Raw genomic sequence first — 25,334 nt, 5'->3', positions numbered from 1 at the left:
TTGAAGAGGAAATTACCAAATCAATACCATTTACAATAGCCCCCAAGAAGATAAAATACTTAGGAATAAATCTAACCAGAGACATAAAAGATCTTTACAGAGAAAACTACAAGACACTACTGCAAGAAAGTGAAAGAGACCTGCATAAGTGGAAAAATATACCTTGCTCATGGATAGGTAGACTCAACATAGTGAAAATATCAATTCTACCCAAAGCAATCTACAGATACAATACAATCCTGATCTAAATTCCACCGGCATTTTTTAATGAGATGGAGAAAAAAATCACCAAGTTCATATGGAATGGGAAGAGGCCCTGAATAAATAAACTATTATTCAAGAAGAAGAACAAAGTGGGAGGCCTCACACTACCTGATTTTAGAACCTATTATACCGCCACGGTAGTCAAAATAGCCTTGTACTGGTACAACAGATATGTAGACCAATGGAACAGAGTTGAGAATCCAGATATAAGCTCATCCACCTATGAGCAGCTAATATTTGACAAAGGCTCAAAGTCCATTAGTTGGAGAAAAGACAGTCTAACAAATGGTGCTGGCATAAATGGATATCTATATGCAAAAAACTGAAATAAGACCCATTCCTCACACCATGCACAAAAATCAACACAAATTGGATTGAAGACTTAAATATAAAATCGAAAATGATAAAGATCATAGAAGAAAAAATAGGGTCAATGCTAGGAGCCTAATGCATGGCATAAGCATAATGGGAACCATAAGTAACAATGCAGAAGCACCAGAAGAGATACTAAATAAATGAGAGTGCCTAAAAATCAAACACTTATGCTCATCAAAAAACTTCACCCAAAAAGTAAAAAGACAACCTACAGATTGGGAAAAAATTTTGTCAGCAACAAATCTGATTGGCATCTAATCTCTAAAATCTACAAGATATTGCAAAACCTCAACAACAAAAAGACAAATTACTCAATTAAAAAATGGGCAAAGAATATAAACAGGCACTTCACCAAAGAAGGTATTCTGGTGGCTAACAGACACATGAAGAAATGTTCACGATCATTAGCCATTAGAGAAATGCAGATCAAAACTATAATATCTTCTCACCCCAACAAGGCTAGCCTTAATCCAAAAAACACAAAATAATAAATGCTTGAGAGGCTGTGGAGAGACTGGAATACTTATGCACTGTTGTTGGGAATGTAAAATGGTACAACCACTTTGGAAATAGATTTGGCGCTTGCTTAAAAAGCTAGAAATAGAAGTACCATAAGATCCAGCTATCCCGCTCCTTGGAATATATCCTAGAGAAATAAGAGCCGTCACACGAATAGATACATGTATACCTATGTTCCTTGCAGCAATGTTCACAATAGCAAAAAGATGGAAACAACCTAGGTGCCTATCAACGGATGGATAAACAAATTATGGTATATCTGCACAATGGAGTACCAGGCAACCATAAAGAACAATGATGAAGTGGTGAAACATTGTATATCATGGGGGAAGCTGGAACTTTTTATGCTGAGTGAATTTAATCAGTCACAGAAGGACAAATACTGTATAAGTCCGCCATTATAAGACCTCAAGAAAAGGTTTAAACACAGAAGAAAACATTCTTTGATGGTTACAGGGGTGGGGAGGGAGGGTGAGTGTTATTTACTAACTAGATGGTAGATAAGAATCATCTTAGGCAAAGGGAAGAACAGGACAAACTACCGGGGAATTCAGCACAACTGGACTAAACCAAAGCTAAGAAGTTTCCTGAATACAATGAAATACTTTGAGAGACACGGGGAACATCTAGCTCAATTGGCATGACACAGCTTATAAAGACAATGCTCTACATTCTACCTTGGTGAGTAGTGTCTGGGGTCTTAAAAACCTGTTAGTGGCCATCTAAGATACTTCGCTGGTCTCATCCCTTCGGGAGCAAGGAAGAATGAAGAGAACATCATACAAGGAAAAGATTAGTCCGAAGGACTAATTGTCCACAGCTACCAAGGCCTCCACTGGACTGAATCCAGTACAGCTAGATGGTGCCCAGCTACCACCACTGACTGCTCTGACCAGGATCACAACAGAGGGCTCTGGACAGAGATGGAGAAGGATATAGAGCATAATTCTAACTCACAAAAAAAAAGACCAGATTTACTGGCGTAAAGGAGACTGGAGAAACCCCGAGAGTATGGCTCCCAGACACCCTTTTAGCTCAGTGGTGAAGTTACCTCCAAGGTTCACTGTTCAGCCTGGGAGAGGACAGCCCCGTAAAGCCAAATGAGACTAACGAGGTACAGGAGTCCAGTGACAAGGGCCAGAAGGCAGAAGGGGACAAGGAAGCTGGTGATAGGGAACCCAAGGTTGAGTAAGGATATTGTTGATGTGTTGTGAGATTGTTAACCATTGTCATAGGGCAACATTTGTAGTAACTGTTAAATGAGAAACTATTTTGTTCTGTAAGCCTTCATCTTAAGTGAGAATAACAGCACAATTGGAAGAGCGTAGTCAATGTCACTGAACTGTCTATGTAGAAATTTTTGAAACGGTGTATCTTTGGTTATGTGTATTTTCACCCAAAAAAAAAAAAGGTTGAGAAGTTAGAGGGTTAATATGTTGTGGGGTTATTAACCAATGTCATAAAACAACATATGTACTACTGTTTCATGAGAAACTATTTGTTCTGTAAGTCTTCACCTGAAGTACAATAAAATATATAAAAAAAGAAAATAAATAAATAAAAAAGAAATACTTTGAGAGACGAGTAGCAGGAGTAGGGGTCTGGGGACCATGCTTTCAGGGGACATCTATGTCAGTTGGCATAACAAAGCTTATTAAGAAAATGTTCTGCAGGCTACTTTGGTGAGTGGCATCTGAGGTCTTAAAAGCTTGCAAGTGGCCATCTAAATGCATCAATTGGTCCCAACCACCTGGAGTAAAGGAGAATGAAGAACACCGAAGACACAAAGAATGTATCAGCCGAAGAGACAGACAGGGCCACATAAAACAGAGACTTCATCAGCCTGAGACCAGAAGAACTAGATGGTGCCCGGCTACCACCAATGACTGCCCTGACAGGGAATACAACAGAGAGTCCCTGATGGAGCAGCAGGAAGATGGGGTGCAGAACTCAAATTCTAGTAAGAAGACCAGACTTAATGGTGTGAGACTGGAGGTACCCTGGAAAGCATGACCCCTGGATTCTCTATCAGCCCAAAACTAAAACAATTTCTGAGGCCAACTCTTCTGACAGGGATTGGACTGGAGTTTGGGACATAAAGTGATTCTCGTGAAGCGTATGCCTCTTAGTCAAGTAGATACAAGAGAACAAAGGCGCAGCTTCTGTCCAAAGGTGAGATGGGAAGGCAGAGAGGTTTAGGAGCTGGTTGAACAGACATGGGGAATCAGGGGCGGAAAGGAGGAGTGTGCTGTCACAGAATGAGGTGATCAATTAGGGTCACATAACAATGTATGTATAAAATTTCATATGGGAGACTTACTTGAAATGTAAACTTCATTTAAATTACAACAATAAAAAAAAGATGCAAGTCAAAACCAATAGCATATAATTTCACTCCAACTAGGCCAAGATATAAAAAAAAAAAAAAGAAAAATATCAAATCTTGGTGAGTATGTGGGAATGTTGTAACCCTTATCTGTTGCTGGTGGGATTGCAAAATGATAAAGCCTTTGTGGAAAACAGTGTGACAGTTTCTCAAAAAACTAAAAATAGAACTACCATAACCGTTGCCATCGAGTTGTTTCTGACTCATAACGACCCTATAGGACAGAGTAGAACTGCCCCATAGTTTCCAAGGAGTGCCTGGCAGATTCAAACTGCTGACCTCTTGGTTAGCAGCTGTAGTACTTGACCACTATGCCACCAGGGTTTCCAGAACTACCGTTTAACCCGGCAAATCAACTGCTAGAAATATACCTAAGGGACTTGAAAGCAGCAATGCAAACAGACATATGTACACTAATGTTCATTACGACACTATTCACAATAGCCAAAGAATGGGAACAACCTAAATGCGTATCAATGGGTGAATGGATAAATAAAAAAATGCGGTACCTACGAGAAATGAAGTCCTGATACATGCCATAGTATGGATGGGGCTTGACTTTATACTGAGTGAAATAAGTCAATCAAAATGGATAAATAGTGTATGAGCTCACTTACAAGAAAAGACAAGAAAAGGCAAATGTATAGAGATCAATGTTTATTAGTGCTCACCAGGGGTGAAAGGGAGGCAGAAAGGGAGGGTTATTGCCTAGGGAACACTGAGTTTCTGTTTATGGTGATGGAAAAATTGAACTGATTAAGGAAAATGGATGCATAACTGATTTGTATAATTAATGTCACTAAAGTGTACAACTGTAATAAGTTAAACTGGCAAATGCAGTATGATATATATATATATATAAATGCAGCATGTTATATATACGATATACATAAGTACATATATCCATGTATATCACAGTTTATCACACACACACACATATATATACAACTCTTTTGTTGTTGTTATATATATATATATATAAAACAACAAAAAAAGAGTAGCTGCTGAATAGATTTTTTTAATTGGTTTGGGGTTTAGATTCAGGGTCTCATGGAACATTCCAAGTAATCGGTCTGATATTGTTTTTAACATTTCTGTTCTACCTCCCAGTTTGTTGTGTAGTGCTAGGGGTCTTAAAATCTTGCAAGCAGCCATCCAGGGTACAAAAATTTGTCTCTATTCACCTGGAGCAACAGAGGAAGAAGAAGAGTCAGGCATAGGAGTAGGGAATGGAATGCATGGTTGATTGCCTCTATGAACAACTGCCTCCTTTGCCATGAGACTAGAAGAACTGAATGCTGTCTGGCTACCATTACTTAATGTTTTGAGCAAAGATTATCAAGAAGAGTCCTGATTCAAAGGGCAAAAAATGCAGAACAAAATTTCAATTCTCATGAAATTCAGATCTTCTGGAGCCATTGAGGTTGGATGAAAGCCCAAAAAAACTACTTTTAGATAATTTTTAACCAAGAAACCATAAACCAAAAATACCACCTGAAGCCTTCTTTAAACCAAACAACAGTCTAGCTTAAGCAGTAAAGAACGTCTGTAGTGAGCATTGTGCTTTTTTAAGAACTTACTACATGGGATCAGTTGATAACAGCACCTGGAAAGGTTAGATAGGAAGATGAGGGGAAGTGAGTTTATGTCAATAAGGGAGGAACAAATCAGAAAAGGAGGATGAGAAAGGCTGCACAATTTGAAGAGTGTAATCAAGGTCACTGTATTGTACATGTAAAAATTATTGAATTGATATTTGTGTTGATGTGTATATTTTCAAAAACAATAAAAAAAGTACAGATGAGTGTCCTTCATGAACACAGAGAAAAATATTTCTTAAAATGATTCAGTAAACCTGTGAAAGCCAGAATCTGTGTAAGGTGGAAATGTGCCAGAGAAGGAAAACTCAAGCATTTTCCACAAAAACAAGTGATAGAAAAGTGGTAAGACTGCACCCTGCCAAAGGCAGACAATGTGCAAGACCTAGAAAAACAAGGAAATCCCATCAAGCTCAGGCTCTGACAGGTTTCACTGTATTAGCAAATGGAAAACATACAAAAGATGATTCTGTAATAGCTGGATATATATGTATGTCTATCCATCCTTTATCTTGATTCCTAACACACACAAAGACATGCATGGAATTAATATTAGAAGTATTATAGGACTAATCGTAAAAGCCAAAGCTATAAAAGCTTCCAGAAGAAACATGGGGGCTTTCTCTATGACCTTGGGGGTAGTCAAATGTTTCTTAGAGAGAATATAGAAAAACAAAAACCATATACAACAATAATACCCACAAAAATTAGCAAATTGGACTTTATTAGAATTAAAAACTCCTGCTGACAAATAGGAGCCCTGTTGGTGCAGTGGTTAAGAGCTCCACTGCTAAGCAAAGGTTGGCAGTTCCAATCCACCAGCTGCTCCTTGGAAATCTTATGGGGCAGTTCTACTCTGTCTTATAGGGTCGCTATGAGTCAGAATTGACTCAACTGCAACATTTTAATTTTTTTTATGGCTCACAAATAGGCACCCTTAGGCTTAAAAAAAGTATTCACAGGATGGGAGAATACATTTGCAATACATATATCTAGTAAAATGTCTATACACATAAGATTTTTTTGAAAACCTGTACAATTTAAGAGTGAAAAAGACTAACCAATAGAAAACAGTCCCAAAAGATTTGAGCAAACACATTATAAAAGAAGATAAAACAAGTGGCCAATAAGCAAATGTAAAAGAGCTTATCAGCATTATTAATCAGGGAAACTCAAAATTACCATAATATTCAACAGATTGACTAAAAAGAACTGGTCGATCATCAAACATTGGAAATAATGTGGAGCAACCAGACTCTCATACATTGCTGGAGTGGATAGCAGGAGGTGATTTAAAATGTAGCCACTTTGGAAATGTGTTTGGTAATTTATTAGTATGTTAATCATAGATCTTTCCTGTTCTTGTACTGATGTAAAAATATAAATCTGCAAAAAGTGTTGATAAGAATGGTCATAACAGCTTTCTTCATAATAGCAAAATACTGGAAACAGCCGTGGTGTCTAACAACAGGTGAATGGATTAACACACTTTATCATACAATGAAATACTCCACTGCAATATGAATGAACAAACTACTGAAATATATATAATGGGTGAATCTAAAAGACATTGTGCAGAAGGAAATAGGCGAGAAAAAAAAATACAGTATGATTCAATTATATGAAGTCCTAGAAAAGGCAAAAACAGTCTATGATTAATGATATTAAATGAATAGTTGTTTCTGGGATGCGATTTAATGAGAAGAGGCACAGAGGATCTATTTTGTGATTTGTAGGAGTGTTGGTTAAGTAAGCGTATGCATTTGTCAAAACTGATTCCACTGTACACACAACGTCTTTGCATTTCATTGCATTTAAATTATGCCTCTGTTCAAAAACGTGTCCTTTGATTTGTTTTTGCAAGGTTATTGATTACATTTATTTTCAGAAAAAGAACAATGAAAGAAAACTGATACTGAAAATTTTAAGTAAGTATTATGTAAATTATTACATAACCATGTAGGCAAGGGTTTAATTCTCTCTTCCTATTCTCCTTGTAAGACTTATGGGGCAGTTCTACTCTGTCCTATAGAGTCGCTATGAGTTGAAATTGACTGGATGACAATGGTTTTTTTTGTTGTTGTTCATATTGAGGCAACATAAATGTAAGTTTTTAAAAAGTAATCCAGTACTCAAATAAGAGTATGCAATTTTCTGGTTAGAGAATATATATTCACCAAATATTATGAGTGAAATTTAATAAATACGGAAAGTATGTATATTTGATATGTTACTCAGGTTTTAAATAAATATGCTTCTCCAATCATAACATTGGAAAACAACTCCAAGTGTGGTGAATAACTTCTGCATAGCATCTCCTCCCTTTTTCCTATGGGGCTAATAGGACAGTTTGTGATATAAAAATGTTTATATTTAGGCAGAAAACCCAACTTTAAAAAGAAATTGCTAATTACTTTCTATAAATAATGGTTAGAAAGGGAAAATGATGACGTGAGCATTCTATTCACTCTTCATAAATGCTTACATGCACAGTCTTCATTCAACAGGAGTTTGAGGAAAGCAGGTGCTCTTTTTAAAAATGATACTGTTAAAGTCACTTCTTCTCCAGCATTCCGAAGAACCTGAACCTAAGTAAAATAAAATAAAATAAAAATGTTATCACTATCTGAATGTTTGCAAACTTTTATATATGATTACAGAAACATGAAATCATTAGTCACCTTTTTCACCTAGTAGTCGGGAACATTTTTTGAAAGATAGATGGAATAAATTATCTCACTGTACAGGATTATAGCCATCAACATAAAAGAAGTACAACAACCTGGGGAGTTATATGCAGCAATAATAACTGGAAAAATATGTTTATAAATGTAAGCTTTCATACAGATTAATGGGAGAATTAAGAATAATTCGTGAAGCAGCAAGTATAAATATGAAAATATAATTTGGTGTCAAACATATAGAGAAATGTTCAACCTCAAGGATCAAAGAATTGGCTATCAAAACAAGGTAGAATGAATTTTGGTCTCGACAAGGTGGAATAGACTCATTTCTCACTGCTCTACTCCAATAAGAACAACCATAAGCCTGGGGGAAAACTGCAGAAGATAATCAAAGGAGACCTCTGAAATTGTTATGGATCCCAGGACTGGAGAACAGCAGACTGATGAGGCATCTTATATCCTCCTAGTCAACAGAGGGAGACAATCCAGTCTTGCTTTTTCTGATCCCCAACATAACAACGGAAGACAGCCCAGGTGAGCTGATTCTGGCTCTGGATCAAAAGTAGTCTTACCACCACCAAATAAATCTGATAGAACCAGAACCAGCAGAGCGGACAGATCAGAAACCTGAGGACAGTAAGTGTCTGAAGAGACCTCTCCTTTCCTCAAGGCCTGAGACTTCTCTACCCCACCAAAGATATTAGTGGGGCTGGGGACACCAGCAAGGGGCGTCATGTCTCAGCAAGCACCTAGGCTGGAAACCCTCTCTTTCTCACTAGTCGTGAGAATCCCCTTCCTGATCAAATCAGACTTTGTAGCCAGGGGCCCCAGTAGGGGTTCCCATCACAAAGAGTGTTGAGGTTTCTCTTAGACTCCATGGGCTTGAGACTGTCTCCCCCACCCAGGGACACTACTTTACAGAGAAACACCCCCAATGATGGCAATCCTGCCCAAAGGACAGTCTCCCAGGAGGCATTCCCTGTCTTCCATAGGCAGGGGTCTTCCTCCATAACCAGCACCACGCAAGAAGTGTTTAGTCTCCACTAGACAAAAGACCCCTTCCTGCACTTAGGGGTTCCAAGAAGCCTGGCCTGAGGAAGCTCCTTATGCGCTATCGAGTCACACGAGCAGGCAAAAGTGAGACCCAGGTGGCACATGTAATACCAAACAGACCAAAATACCACCACGGAGGCTTAAAAATTAGATTCTGAATGGAACCACAACCCAAAAAGCTAGACGAGTCTTTGTGATAGGAATAATTGTCCACAGCTACCAAGGCCTCCACCGGACTGAGTCCAGTACAGTTAGATGGTGCCCGGCTACCACCACTGACTGCTCTCACCAGGATCACAACAGAGGGTTCTGGACAGAGATGGAGAAGGATGTAGAGCATAATTCTAACTCACAAAAAAAAAGACCAGATTTACTGGCCTAAAGGTGACTGGAGAAACCCCGACAGTATGGTCCCCAGACACCCTTTTAGCTCAGTGGTGAAGTTACCTCCAAGGTTCACTGTTCAGCCTGGGTGTGGACAGCCCCGTAAAACCAAATGAGACTAACGCTGTGCAGTTCAGTGACAAGGGCCAGAAGGCAGAAGGGGACAAGGAAGCTCGTGATAGGGAACCGAAGGTTGAGTAAGGATATTGTTGATGTGTTGTGAGATTGTTAACCATTGTCATAGGGCAACATTTGTAGTAACTGTTAAATGAGAAGCTATTTTGTTCTGTAAACCTTCATCTTAAGTGAGAATAACAGCACAATTGGAAGAGAGTAGTCAATGTCACTGAACTGTGCATGCAGACATTTTTGAAATGGTGTATCTTTGGCTATGTGTATTTTCACCAAAAAAAAAAAAAAGAGTTTGAGAAGTTAGAGGGTTGATATGTTGTGGGGTTGTTAACCAATGTCATAAAACAACATATGTATTTCTGTTTCATGAGAAACTATTTGTTCTGTAAGCCTTCACCTGAAGTACAATAAAAAATAAAATAAAATAGTTACATAAAAGCAAAAAAAAAAAGACCCATAGTCTTCTAACATAATAATCAAAACGACCACAATAAAATTTTTAAAGAATTATGTCATACTATAGTTCAGGAAAATCACAATTTGAATGAGAAAAATAATCAATGTTAAGAATGAGATTAATCACATGATGTAATTATCTAATAAGGGTTTTAAAGCAACCATAATAAAAATGTTTCAACAGCAATTACAAATTCTCTTGAAACAAATGAAAACTTGAAAAATCTCAGCCAAAAAACAGCAAGTTATTAAAAAAGAACCAAATGGAAATTATAAACCTGAAAAATAAAATATCCAAAAAAAAAAAAAAAAAAACTTGCTGGATTGCTTACATAATGCAATGGAGACACAAGAGAATAAAACCAGGCCAGTGATGATATTATAATGGTGGATTTGTCAAATTCATAGGACTGCACAACACAAATTGTGAATCCTAATGTGACCTATGGACCTTAGTTAATAATAATGTGTTGATGTTGGTTCATCAATTGCAACAAATGTACCACAGGAATAAAATGTTAATAATAGAAGTAGTGTGAAAGGGAGAGGGAGGTATATGGAAACTGCTTTTTATGCACAATTTTTCTGTCAAGCTCAAAGTGCTCTAAAAATTTGTCTACTAAACATACACACACAAAAACTGAATATAAAGGAAATTTCAACAATCAAAATTTGTGGATGCAGGTAAGACCGTCATAAGATGGAAATTTATAAAACTAAATGCATATATTGGAACAGAGGAAAAGTCTCAAATCAATATTCTAAGTTTCCACCTCAAATACAGGAAAATTAACCTACAACAAGCAAATGTAAGGAAATAACGAAGAGTGAATTTCAATGATTTTAAAAATAGAAAAACAGTAAAGAAAATCTATGCAAAAGAGCTAGTCTTTGAAAAGATTAAAAAATTTACAGGTATCTAGTAAAGTGAAAATGATTAAAATACACACAAATTATCAAGATTAAGAATGAAAAAGGAGCTTTCACTAGAGAAACTTTAGTCATTGATAGGATAATAAGGGGATTATTACAAATAACTTTACACCCATAAATGCAACAAATGAGAAGAAATCAAACAATTCCTCAAAAGCCAAAAACTACTACAATTCACCCAGGAAGAATTAGATAATCTGAGTAGTCTTATAAGACTGTAAAGGAATTGCATTTTCGATTAAACATCTTCCAGAAAAAGAATATCCATGCCCAAGTTGTTTCATTGGAGAATTATCCCTAACATTTACAGAAAAATTAACAATTTTATGCATTCTTTCTCAAAACTGAAGAAGTAGAAACATTTTCTAACACATTGCTTGAAGCCTGTATAAATCTGATACCAAAACAAGAAAGACAATACAAAAAACAAAACAAAAGGAAACAAAAATCTAAGGAGCTATCTCCCTCATGAAAGTAGACGCAAACATTCTTAACAAACTATTAACGAAGAGATTTTAGCAATGCATAAAATATTTATACACCAGTACATGTGGGATTTATTCCAGGGATTAAGGCTTGTTCATCATTTGAAAATCATACAGCAAAATACATCATATTAATAGGCAAAAAACAAAAAATCACATGATTATATCAATTGATGCAGAAAATGCATTTGACTATATTCAACATCCATTCATGATAACAACTCTCAGATAAATAGGAATAGAGATAAATTCCCTTAATTTAATAAAGAACATTTACAAAAAATCCTACAGCTAAGTTCATACTTATTTACAAAATACAAGATGCTTTCTCCTTATGATCAGAAACCAGGGAAGACTGTTTACTCTCTCCACTGCTACTCAACATAATACTGGAAGTTCTAGACAGTGCAGTGAGGCAAAAAAGAAAGCATTCAGATTGGAAAATAAATAAAACTGCCGCTATTTTCAAATTAATATTTTTGGTAAAAATTCCAAGAACTCTACCAAAAACAATAAAAACATACAAAAAACCCCCAAAACCTACTAGACCTAATATATTAGTTCAGCAAGGTCACAGGATACAGGATCAACAAACAAAAGTCAATTATATTTACATATACTAGCAATTTTCACAACAAAATTAAAAAGAAAACACCCTTTAGAATAATTTAAATCAATTTTCCTGTTCCAAACTATATGCTAAAAACTATAAAACACTAATTTAAAATATTAGGTAAGACCTAAGTAAATGGAGAGACATCCTGTGTTCATAAATAATAAGACTTAACATTATAAAGACATCAATTTTCTCTAAATTGACATATAGGTTTAACACAATTCCTATGAAAATCCCAGCAATTTTTATAGCTACAGATAAAATTACTCTAAAATGTACATACCGAGGCAAAGGAAATAGATTGCTAAAAACAAATTTGAAAAAGAATGAAAAGAATCAGTCTATCAGATTTCAAGACTGTCATGTGACATCAGTGGAGTTATAGACCAATAAATCAATGGAACAAAACAGAGGAACGAAATATATTTACACACAAGTTGCAATTCAATGGATAAACGGTAGTCTTTTAAACATATTTTATTGAAGAAATTTATATCTACAGGGAGAACCAAAGAAAAAAAAATCAAAATCTTGACCTAAATCTCACAACTTATAAAACATTAACTCAAAATTGATCATAAATTTACATGAAAAATGTAAAACTATATAATTTCTAGTATATAATTTTGGAGAAAATCTTCAGGACCTAAAGCTTGTTGAAATGTTCTTAAACATGACACCAAAGCATTATTCATAAAAAGAAAATTTATAAATTGGACATCATCAAAATTAAAATAATACTGTGTATATTTTCATCAAAAAAAAAAAAAAGGTCCTCCAAGGTCAAGAAGGGAGAGTGTTGACATGTCGTGGGGTTGTTAACCAATGTCATAAAACAATATGTGTACTGACTGTTTAATGAGAAATTATTTGTTCTGTAAACCTTCATCTAAAGTACGATAAAAAAATAAAATAATAATTGCTTTATGAAATAGACTGCTAAAGGATAAAAAAAATTAAGCTGAAGTAGGAGCAAATATTTGCAAGCCACATATCAAACCTCAGACCATTATCTAGACTATATAAAGAACTCTTCAAACTTAACAGTAAAAATCAAATACTCAAATTAGAAATTTGGCATGGGCCATGAACTGACATTTCATTCAAGATGATATTCAAGTGGCAAATAAACACACAAAAAGATGTTCAATAACCTGAGGAAACGTGAGTTAAGACTACAGTGACATATCACTACACACCTATTAGTACTTATGAAGGAAGAAACAGGGATAATGCCAAAATCCAATAAGAGGATGTGGAGAAAGCTGATCTCTTGTACAGCAGGGTAAAATGATACAGCCACTCTGAAAAATAGTTTACCAGTTTCTTAAAAAAAAAAAAAAGTATATATGCAACTACCATATGATCCAGAGATTGTACTCCTGTGCATTTATGTTAGAGAAATAAAAACTTATGCCTCTTAAAAAAAAAAAAAAAAGAAACCAACAACCTGTACACAACTTTTCCATATTGTTGTTGTTATTTGCTGTGATTGTCAAGGTTGCATGTCAACTTGCTGGGCCATGATTCTCAGTGGTTTGGCAGTTATGATATAGTTTGGCAGTCATATAATGATGTAATCACCTCCAGGATGAGATATGGTATAATGTGATCACCTCCATGATGGGATCAGCTGTGAGTGACTAGTCAGTTGAAAGGGAGTTTCCTTGGGGGTGTGACCTGCATCCTATATAGGTGGACTTTCTGGCAAGGCTCATGGGCTTTTGCTCACTCTGGAACCTGTGTCTGGCTCCAGTTTGCCTGATCTCCAGTTTCTGGAACTTGAGCTTGCAGCTTACCTGACGTCTTGACGGCCGATCTTGGGATTTGTAGGTCTCCGCACCCTGTGAGCCAGAGGCTTGCTGTCTGACCTGCTGATGTTGAGTTTGCCAGCCCCTGTAGCTACATGAGTCAGGAAAACCCTCCAGCCTGACCCACAGACTTGGGATATTCCAGCCTCTACAACCGTGTGAGCCACTGATATAAATCTCTCTCTCTCTATATATATTTATACACTTTACTTGTTTTCCTTCTCTAGAGAACCCAGCCTAAGATGATTGTGTTCAAGTTGGCTCCAACTCTTGGCAACTTTATGTTTAACTGAAATAAATGTTGCTTGTTCCTGTGCCATTTCTATAATCTTTGATATGTTTGAGCCCATTCTTGTGGCTATTGTGTCCGTTCATCTCTTGAGGGTTTTTCTCATTTTTGCTGACCCTCTACTTTATCAAACATGATATCCTTTCATAGTCATTGGTTTTTCCTGATGACATGTCAAAAATAAGTGATTCAAAGTCTCACCAATATTGCTACTAAAGAACATTCTGCTTGTATTACTTCTGAGACTGACTTGTTCGTTCTTCTGACAGTACACAGTGTATTCGACATTGTCAAAGCCACAATTCAAATGCATCAATTCTTCTGTATTCCTTTTTCATTGCCCAGTTCTTACATGCATATGAGGTGAATGAAAACACCATGACTTGGGTCAGGTGCACTTTAGTCATCAAAGTGACATTTATGCTTTTTTTGAATACTACAGTCTCCAGTAAGGTTTACTCCTGAATGTGAAGAAAATGAAAATCCTCACAACTGGGTCAACAACATCACGATAAATAATGAAGAAATAGAAGTTGTAAACAATTTCATTCTACATGGATCAACAATCAACAGCCATGGAAGTACCAGTTAAGAAATCAGACGAATATTATATTGGGCAAATCTGCTGCTGCTGCCAAAAATTATGTTAGGATATAACCACTAAGGAAAACTGGGTGATGGATCACATAACTTCTCTGTAATACTGGTGCATCTTCCTGTGAATCTATGATTATTTCTAAACGAAAAGTTAAAGAAAAGGCCTGAATCAAAATTCTATAGATAAAAATTTCAATGTGTGAAATGAAAAATTCACTGTATGGATTCAATAGCAGATTAGATACTGTAGAATAAAAGATTAATTAATTTAATACATAGCAAAAGAAACAATATCAAATAAAACACAAAGAGAAAATTTTTTTTTTTTCCAAAAGGGAACAGAGTATCAGTGGGATGTAGGTTAAAATCAGGAGGACTGTTCTATTTTTAATTGTAATCTCTGAGGGACAGGAGAGAGAGATAAACAGAAAAAACTTTTTGAAGACATAATTGCCAAATTTGTTAAAAATTAAAAGTTCACAGACCAAATGGATCCACAAACGTCAAGCACAATAGGCATGAAAAAAATCTACAGCAAGGCATATGACATTCAAATTTCTTGAAACTAGAAGTAAAATCTTAAAAGCAACTGGGGAAAAATTAATATTATGTCTGAAGTGCCAAAGATAAAAATGACAGTAGATATATCATTGAAAAAATTCCATAGAGAAGAAATTAAAAGAAACATATTTAAAGTGTTGATTGGAAAAATAACAAATAAAAATTGCCAGTCAAGAATTCTACATCTAGCAAAAAAATATTTAAAAAATGAATGCAAAATAATTTTTTTCAGACATAGATAAGCTAAAAAAATTAATCACCTGTAGACCCACCCTAGAAGAGATAAAAAAGGAAGTCCTTCCAGTGGAATGTTAGTGGATAAAATTGGGATCTACACAAAGAACTGAAACATACTAGAAATTATAACTACATGTATAATTATATAAGATTTTTTCATATATTTTAATCTGTTTAAAAATAATAAATAGTAAAATAATAACAAGATAATATGATGTTTGTAGTGTATATAGGGAAACAAGAAATAATACAAGCACAAAAATCAGGAGTGGAAAAATGAAACTCTCCCTCTTCTCATCCCACCTACCCCTGGTAAACACTAAAAAACTTTGGTCTCTATGTGTTTGTCTACTCCAGATATTTCATATAACTGACATACAATATTTGTCCTTTAGAATCTAGTATCACTCATTATAATGTTTTAAAATTTCATCCATGTATCAGAACTCCATTTATTTTTATGCTGAATAATATTCCATTGAATGTATATGCTACATTCTGTTTATCCATTAATCTTTTGATAGACACTTAGGTTGTTTCCACCTTGTGGCTATTGTAAATAATGCTGCAGTGAACATTGGTGTACAACTGTCTATTCATGTACCTGCTTTCAAGTCTTTTGGGTATATACCTAGTAATGGAATTTTTGGGTCACATGGTAATTCTATCTTTAGCTTTTTGAGGAACTTCTAAACTGTTTTCCACAGTGGTTGTACCATTTTACAATCCCACCAACAATAGATGAGGGTTCCAGTTTCTCCACATTCTCTCCTAAACTTCTTACTTTCAATTTTTATGACAATAGTCAACCTAGTGGGAGTGAAATAGTACTTCACTGTGGTTTTGATTTGCATTTCCCTAATGACTAACAGGAGCCCTGGTGGCGCAGTGGTTAAGAGTTCAGCTGCTAACCAAAACCTTGGCAGTTCAAATCCACCAGCCGCTCCTTGGAAACCCTATGGTGCAGTTCTACCATGTCCTATAGGGTAGCTATGAGTCAGAATTGGCTCGATGGCAACAGGTTTGGTTTTGGTTGGTTTTAATGACTAATAACATTGATAATCTTTCTACATGCTTGTTGGTCATTTGTATATCTTGTTTGAATAAATGTCTATTAAACTCCTTTGCCCTTTTTTTGATTGAATCATTTGTCTTTTTGTTGTTGAGCTGTAGGAATTCTTTTTATATACTGGATATTAAACTGTTATAAGATACTTGGTTCCCAAATATTCTATTCTGTATGCTGCCTCTTCACTTTGTTGTTAAAGTCCATTCATTCACAAAAGTTTTTAATTTCGATGAATTCCAATTTTTGTCTTTTGCTACTTGTACTTCTTGCATCATATAAAAGAATCCATTGTTAAAAATTAAGTCTCTAAGGATTACCCTTATGTTTTCTTCTAAGTGTTTTATGGTTCTAGTTCTTACATTTATGTCCTTGATCAATTTTCAGTTGTTTTTTTATATGGTGTGAGTTATGGGTCCAGTTTTAAATTTTTGTAAGTTCAAATCCATTTGTCCTGGTGCCATGTATTGAAAAGACAATTATTTTTCTTTCCCCATTGAATGGACTTAGCACCCTTCTTAAAAACCAATTGCCCATAAATATATAGGTTTATTTCTGTACTTTTAATTCTATTCTATTTGCCTATATGTCTATCCTTATACTAGTACCAGACTGGTTTGATACTGTAGTTTCATAGCATGTTTGGAATTAAAGAAGTGTGAGTCTTCCTACCTTGTTCTTTTTCAAGATTGTTGTGGCGATTCAGTGCCCCTTTCAATTCCATATGAATTCGAGGATTGGTTTTTACATTTCTGAAAATAAGCCTATTGGAATTGTGACAAGGATTGCATTGAACCTACAGATTGCTTTTGGTAGTACTGATATCTTAACAGTATTAAGTCTTCAGATCCATGAATATGGAACACACTTCCACTTATTTAGGTGTTTCTTAATTTCTTTAAGCAATGTTTTATAGTTTTTAGTGTATAAGACTTTCACCTTCATGATTAAATTTATTCCTAGGTATTTTGTTCTTTTAGATGCTATTGTAAATGGAATTGTTTTATTAATTTCTTTTTTCAGATTGCTCATTGCCGTTATATAAAAACCCAACTAGTTTTTGCTGTTGACCTTGTGTCCTGCCACTTTGCTGAATTTATTAGCTCTAGGAGCTGTCTTGTGGAATCTTTGAGGTTTTCTATGTATGCAATCATGTTATGTGCAAAAAGGAATAGTTTTATACCTTCCTTTCTGATTTGGATATATTTTATTTATTTTTCTTGCCTAATTGCTCTGGCTAGAACTTACAGTACAATATTGAACAGCGATAGTGAGAGTGGGAATCTTTGTCTTCTTCCTGATCTTAAGGGGAATGCTCTCAGTCTTTCTCCTCAGAATGATGTTAGATGTTGTTTTTTCACAAAAGCTCTTTATCATGCTGAGGAATTTGCCTTCTATTCATAGTTTGTTGAGTATTTTTGTCATGAATGGGTGCTGAATTTGTCAAATGCCTTTTCTGTGTTGATTAAGAAAATCCTTTTTCTTTTTTTTTGTTAATGTGGTGTATTATATTGATTGATTATCTAACATTGAACTACCGTTACATTCCTGAGGTAAATCCCACTTGGTCGTGGTATGTAATCCTTTTAATATGCTGTTGGTTTTGATTTGCTAGTATTTGGTTGAGGATGTTTGCATCTATATTCATAATGGATATTAATTCATAGCTTTCTTTTCTTGTGGTATATTTGTTTGCCTCCTAGAATGAGTTAGGAAGTGTTCCTTCCTCTTCTGTTTTTTGGAAAAGTTTAAGAAGGATTGGTGTCATTTCTTCTATAAGTGTATTGTAAAATTTCCTAGTGAACTCATCTGGTCCAGAATTTTCACTTGTTATGAGTCTGTTGAGATTTTCTATTTCTTCTTGAGTTTAGGTAGTTTGTGTGTTTCTAGGAATTCATCCATTTCAACTAAGTTATCTAATTTTTGATGTACATTTCTCATAGTATTCTCTTATGATCCTTTTTATTTCTGTACAGTTGGTGGTAATATTGCCTGTTTTATTTCTTTTCTGATACATGTATTTTCTTTTTCATTGTCAGTCTAGCTAAAGTTATCTCTACTGATCTTTTCATAAAAACAACTTCTGGTTTTATTTATTCTCTCAATTGTTTTTCTATTCTCTATTTCATTCATTTCTGCTCTGCTTTTTGCTTTTTCTTACTTTTGGTAGCTTTGGTATTGAAGCTTTTCTTCTCCTAATTCCTCAAGTTGTAAAATTATGTTATTGATTTAAGATCTTTCTTATTTTTTAATCTATTTCCTACTATAAATTTCACTCCAAGCCCTGACTTTGCTACATCCCATAAGTTTGGCATGTTGTGTTGTAATTTTTATTTGAATTTAAGAATTTCCTGATTTCTCTCCTGGTTTTTTCCTTGACCTACTGGTTGTTTAATGATGTGTTGTTTAATTTCCATATAGGTGTATATTTTCCAGCTTTGTTTCTGTTATTTTTTTTATAGTTTCATTCTACCATGGTTGGAGAAGATATGTTGTATGATTCCTGTCTTTTACAATTTATTGAGACTGCTTTATGTCCTAAGATATGGTCCATGATCCATGTGTGCTGGAGAAGAATGAATATTGTGCTGTTGTTGGGTGAAACGCTCTCTGTATATCTCTGTTAGGCCTAGCTTGTTCACAGTGTTATTCAGTTCCTCTATTACCTTATTGATCTTCTATCTAGATGTTCTGTCCATTATTAAAAGTGATACATTGAAATCTCCAATTATTATTGCAGACCTGTTTATTTCTCTCTTCAAATCTATCAGTGTTTTTTTCATATATTTTGGGGTTCTGATGTTAGGTGTATGTATATGTTTATAATATTTAAATCTTCCTAATGAATTGACTCTATTTTGTCTGATATCAATATAGGCATGCCATCTCTCTTTTGGTTACTATTTGCATGAAATATTTTTTCAAAACCAATCATATGCTGCAAACAAAAAACATGTTTAAATATAAAGAAGACAAAAATGAGTTAAAAAGAAAATTATGGAAATATAATTTCCATGCTAATATCCATCCAAAGAAGCTAGAGTGGCTATATTAATATCAGACAGAAGAGAGCTTACAGCTAGTGTTTTCATATCATGTCATAATGAAAAAAAGGTCTATTCATGAAGAGGACATAGAAGTCCTAATTATGTATTCACCTAATAACAGTGCTTCAAAATACAGAAAGAAAAAACTGATAAAATGCAAGGATAAATAGGCAAATTCATAAGTATAGTCAACAAATTGACAAAAAAAACAGTAATATATAGAAGACTCGAATTACATTCATAAATAGTATTAAGAAAATAAATACTACCCCATTTCAATGTGAATGTAGATACAATAATTCTAAATAGAGTCCAACAACTGACAGACAAAAAAAGTATTATGAACAAATAGGCTTTATTTGAAAACAGCTAAGGCTAGACAAATATCAGGAAGTCATTATTAATATAATTAATACTGTGTTAACATGTTAAATATATGTATTGTGTAGAAATATGTGTGTGTATTTATCTCATTAAAGATTCTGAAAAGATATTTGATCAAATTGGGCAGTAATTCCTAATAAAAACTCTAAGCAGAATGGGAAGAGAAGGAAATCTCATGATAGTTCTTGAATATGCCAGGCTTAGGGCTGTTCTCTGAGCCTAGAGTGATCATTCCCTAAGTATGTGTGCAGCTAACTTTTCACCTCCTACCAGTCTTTGTTCAAAAATTTTCTCAATGAGTCCTACCCTCCTACCCTGTTTAAGATTAACACTCACCACATAATTCCATCCTTGCTTACCTGTTCTCTTCGTCCTTTTCCATGCTTATTAGCACCTTCCTATCTAGCCCGCACTGTTTTTACATGTTATGTCCACTAAGTTACTGTCTATTTCTGCACCAGGAGAATGTGTGCTCCACAAGAGCAGCAATCTTATTTTGTCCACAGATGTATTTACATTCCTAGCACTGCGCCTGGACCATAAAAGGCTTCATTAAATAGTTTTGAAAGAATATAGTTAATAGTCTATTTTCAAAAGCAACAAAAATTATCCTAAATGTTAAAGCAATCAAATCATGTCAATATCATATAGCAGATAAAGACATCTACTATCTCCATTATTTTTCAACATTACGTTATGATTTGTAGCAAATACAGTAAAATATATTGAAATAACTTCTACAAATATTGGGAAATTATCCCTTTTTATTAAAAAAATAATTGTATACTTAGAAAAAAAGTACTTAGAAAAAAATCCTTTTTTAAATACTAATTAGATTTAAAAAGATAATGTGTTAAGCAAGATTCATAAAAGATGATTGTAACCTTAATTACACTTTTCATATGCTACTGGTAGAGCCCTGGTGGCACAGTGGTTAAGAGCTATAGCTGCTAACTAAAAGGCTTGAAGTCTGAATTTACCAGCTGCTCCTTGGAAACTCTATAGGGCAGTTCTACTTTCTCCTATAGGGTCGCTATGACTTGGAATTGACTCAACAGTTTGGTTTATGCTACTATATATACCAATAGTAAACACTAAAAAATATTAAAAATACAAAAAATATGAAATTATAAAATATTTAAAGATTCAACAAATAGGAATAGATTGCTCTATTGAAGGAAAGAAAGCAAAATCTGAATCCTTGAAAGGATATAATATATACTAGGCTGAAATTTTACATGTGAACAAATTATTCCAAATGAAAATTTTAAAACCTCCCCAATAACGCACTTCTTGAAAAAAGAAGAGAAGTGAGGAGTTGGAAATGAGTTTAATTATTAATATCTGAATATATTGTTTTAAGACATACAATCAAATCAATATAATATTGATATATGAATAGACAAATTGATCAGTGGAAACTGATAGAAAACCCAAAAATAGATCTTAATATACTTGAACTTTTAATATACGATTGAGGTGTGTTTTACATCTCATGTTTAAAAGATCGGGTATCTAATAAATTGTTTAGGTTCATCTGGCTATCCTTTTAAAAGTAAATAAAATAGGACACTACTGTAAACAATGCACTAACAAATGCAATAAAGAGTTAAATGTAAATAATATTACAGAAATAATCTTTTAAGAAACTACAAGAATTCCATGTAAAATCTAGGGGTAAATAGAACAGATTAAAATGGACTACAAACCCAGAACCTAGACAAGAAGAGATAGCTAAGGTGGTACAAACAGTTTGGAGAAAGGTCTGGTAATTTGCTTTTATAGACTGTTGTTGTAGTTAGTTGCCGTCCAATTGATTCTAACTCACGGTGATCCCGTGTGTGCAGAATGGAACTGCTCCATAGGGTTTTCAAGAACATTTCAGAAGCAGATCACCATGACTTATTTCCAAGGCGCCTTTAGGTGGGTTCGAAACGCCAACCTTTTAGACAGTAGTTGAGCCCTTAACCATTTCCATCAACCAGGGACTCGTTCCTTAAAAACTGTTGTTGTTGTGCACAGTGGAGTTAATTCCAACTCATAGAGACTCTATATGATGGAGTAGAACAGCTCCATAGGGTTTCCTATTTCCTAGACTTTAAGTTTTATGGAAACAGATCGATAGGTCTTTTTTCCCACGGAGCAGTTGGTAGATTTGAACAGCCAACCTTCCGATTAGTAGCAAAACACTTAACCATTTCTCCACCAGAGCCAAGAAAACCCTATGGAGCAGCTCTATCTTGTACCTCATGGAGTCACCATGAGTAGGTATTGACTCAGTGGCAATGCATTTTTTTTAAATATATGTAAAGTTTTGTATGTAGATAGTCATATAGGTAAATGTAAATTTTCCAACATTTTTGCCTGTTCTTTAAGTTCAGCTGAATTAGTGACTTCTACCAAATAGATGTAAAGATAACCATTTTTTTGTTTGGTTTTGGATTTTAGTATCACATTTCTGTAAGATCCTCCTACAGAATGCCACTATTAAATTAATCATTAACATTAGCAAGAACCATTTTCAAGTTTATCATTTCATTCTTGTGCTGGACAAAGTCATGAAGAAAAATCAGTTTGCTTTTCACACTTCATGAGATATAGATAAAATTTTAAACTATAGTGCTAGTTCCAGCAAAATGGCACTCTAGGCAGAAGCACCATGCTGTCCTTCCACAGCAAAGATCCGAAAAACTAAGCCGAACAGAGAATACAACAATCCTGAAACCCTAAAACATCAAATGAAGAGATAAAGGACTCAGCCAAGCACTAAATGGAGTGAGAAAACTGACAGAGAATGGAGAGTTAGGAAAGATTCATGCAGAGGTCCCCTACCAGGTAACGCAGTGCAGATCCGCATCTTGGACTCCTATCAGAAACCAGCAAACAGGGGGTATGAGAAACCAGCCTCATGGAGTGTCCAGCGGGAGACAAAACAACTGGTAATATGTGATACACGCTTTTCCACCCCCCACCCCTCTTCATCTCAACTCGGCCTCCTCTGCTTCCTGCGGCCACAATCTGTTGACCAGGAAACACCGGCTGCTTGGATTCCACACACCCAAATAAGCGGCTCTCTGAGTGCCATTTGTTGGCTGCTGGTGTTGCTTTTTTCTGCTTTTTTTGATTTCTTCTTTGCCTCTTTCCACCTCCCCCTCCTTTCACTTGAGTACCTCTCTCCGTGCGCCATCTTTGTTTCTTCCTGAGGGGCTGCAGAGCTCTGGTAATTTGTGATATATACTTTTCCACTCTTTACCCTTCTTCACCCACACTTGGCCCCTTCTGCTTCTGGAGGACACAGTCTCTTGTCCAGAAACACCAGCCCACACTAGCTGGCTCTCTGAGTGTCATTTGTTGGCTGCTGGTGCTGCTTTTTTTTTCCTGCTTCTTTTGATTTCTTACTTGCCTCTTGCCAACTCCCCCTCCTTTCGCTCTAGTACCTGGCTCCGTGCTCCGTCTTTGCTTCTTCCTGAGGGGTTGCAGAGCTCCATTCGAGTGTGGAGCTGCTTCCTGGTCTGGGCTACCAGGCTGGTGGGATCCCGGGGCTTTTGTTCATTTGTTTGTTTTGAATAGTTTGTTAGTTTTCTTTTCCTTTTCTTGAGTTGTGGCCCTTTCTGGCCAGGCAGAGCTGCTTGGCAAGGACACTGCCCTTCGGCTTCCACAGACATGAAGAGGGATCCCTGAGGGCATTTCATTTTTCTTTTTTTTTTTCTGTTTTTTGGGGGGCCTTTCTTGCTCTTTTTTCATTTTTTTTAATTTGTTCTGTTTTCTTTTCCTTTTTTGTGTTTCTTCATTGCTCAGTTTCTCATCTCTCTATATCTTCCTTCTCTTTCAGTTCCTTGAATACCTGGCGTTGTATAACTCTACGCCTTCTAGCCAGGCTGTACTACAATACCTGAGAGCAACTTCCCCAGACCTCATAGCTGCACCGGTGGGATCCCTGGGAACTTTGAGGTTCTTTAACCTTTCTGATTTTCATTTATTCATTCTTTTCTTTTCTTCCTCTTCCCCTTTCTGTTTTTCTCCATTTCATAGTCTCTCATCTCTCCACTGCAATGGCAAGCTCCCCTAACATTCTTTTTTGTTAGTTTGTATGTTTTTGGGTCCTGTTCCTCTCTCTTCTCTCCCATATCCATCTTAGCTCCACACAAAACAATCTCCCCGCTGCATCCTGCCTACCTGCACTGTGGGATTGACATCACACCACCAAGCAGCATAGGCACGGCCTACTGGAACCTGCCCTGCACTGATTACCGATGTGCTCGGTGGCTGTAGTAAGTGCCACAAACAACCCATCCCAGTAACTCCTCTTCAGCAAGGCCTGCCCTGCCATACCATATAGGAGGGACTGACCCTGCCAGTTGGAGAAGGAGGCAAAAAGTATTGAGCACACAGACGAGCAAACAACAAAGAACACACAGGCTGCCTGCTCAGAAATAGTCATTTTTTTTTTAAAAAAAAGGGAAAAAACAAACAAATTTACAATCAATAAATGTGAAAAATAACAACTGAATGCCCCGAAGACAGCAGACAATAACAAAACATTTACAAAAGCAGGAAAGGATGGTTCCAGTAGGCATCCAAAATAAAACATCAGATGACTCTCCAGTGGAAGAAAATGCACTAGAACTACCTGATAGGGAATTCAAATCTCTAATACCCAGAATTCTCTAAGAACTGAGGCAAAAAGCTGACAAACATGAGGACAAAATAGACAAATTCAAGGAAAATATGGACAAAAAATTAGAAGAATTGAGGAAAATAATACAGGAACAAAATACCAAAATAAATTCACAACTAGAAATTATACAAAGACAACCATTAGAAATCCAAAAGATAAACAAAAAGATTTCAGAAATGGCTGGTGTCATAGAAGGGCTGAGAAGCAGATATGAAATGGTGGAAGACAGGATCAGTAGAATTGAAGACAAACAATTGGACACAACTCTGTTTGGGGAAAACTCAGAAAAAGAATAAAGAAAAAAGAAGAGACCCTGAGAGTTCTCTGGGACACAATCAAAGGAAAAATTTTCGAGTGATTGGAATTCCAGAACAGGAGGAGACAACAGAAAACACAGAGAGGATCACTGAGGAAATGCTGACAGAAAACTTCCCCAATATCATCAAAGATGAAAAGCTGGCCATCCAAGAAGCTCAAAGAACCCCATATAGAAGAGACCCCAAAAGAAAATCAACAAGGCATATGATATTCAAACTCACCAAAACCAAAGACAAACAAAGAATCCTGAGAGCAGCTCTTGAAAAAAGGAAGTCACATACAGAGGAGAAACAATAAGACTAAGCTCAGATTATTCTGCAGAAACCATGCAGGCAATAAGGCAATGGGATGACATATATAAAATCTTGAAAGAAAAAAATTACCTCCCAAGAATAATATATCATGCAAAATTCTCGTTCAAATTTGATGGTGAAATTAGGTCATTTCCAGATAAACAGAAA

The 25,334-nt window shown here is 35.6% G+C and overlaps 1 protein-coding gene across 1 annotated transcript in view; it reads right to left on the bottom strand.

Annotated features, from left to right (window-relative positions):
* SNTG1 (syntrophin gamma 1) overlaps window positions 1–25,334 on the bottom strand; it is a 664,017-nt gene that overhangs the window by 442,615 nt on the left and 196,068 nt on the right. Inside the window, exon 7 of the mRNA XM_004386583.2 lies at window positions 7,628–7,730. Within this exon, the coding sequence (XP_004386640.1) occupies window positions 7,628–7,730 (103 nt within the window). The remainder of the gene's footprint in view (window positions 1–7,627; window positions 7,731–25,334) is intronic.

Source organism: Trichechus manatus, unplaced genomic scaffold (assembly GCF_000243295.1).
Source record: "Trichechus manatus latirostris isolate Lorelei unplaced genomic scaffold, TriManLat1.0 scaffold00169, whole genome shotgun sequence".
NCBI lineage: Eukaryota > Metazoa > Chordata > Mammalia > Sirenia > Trichechidae > Trichechus > Trichechus manatus.
Note: the sequence above shows the minus strand (reverse complement) of the source record. Positions and strands in the feature narration are given on the sequence as shown.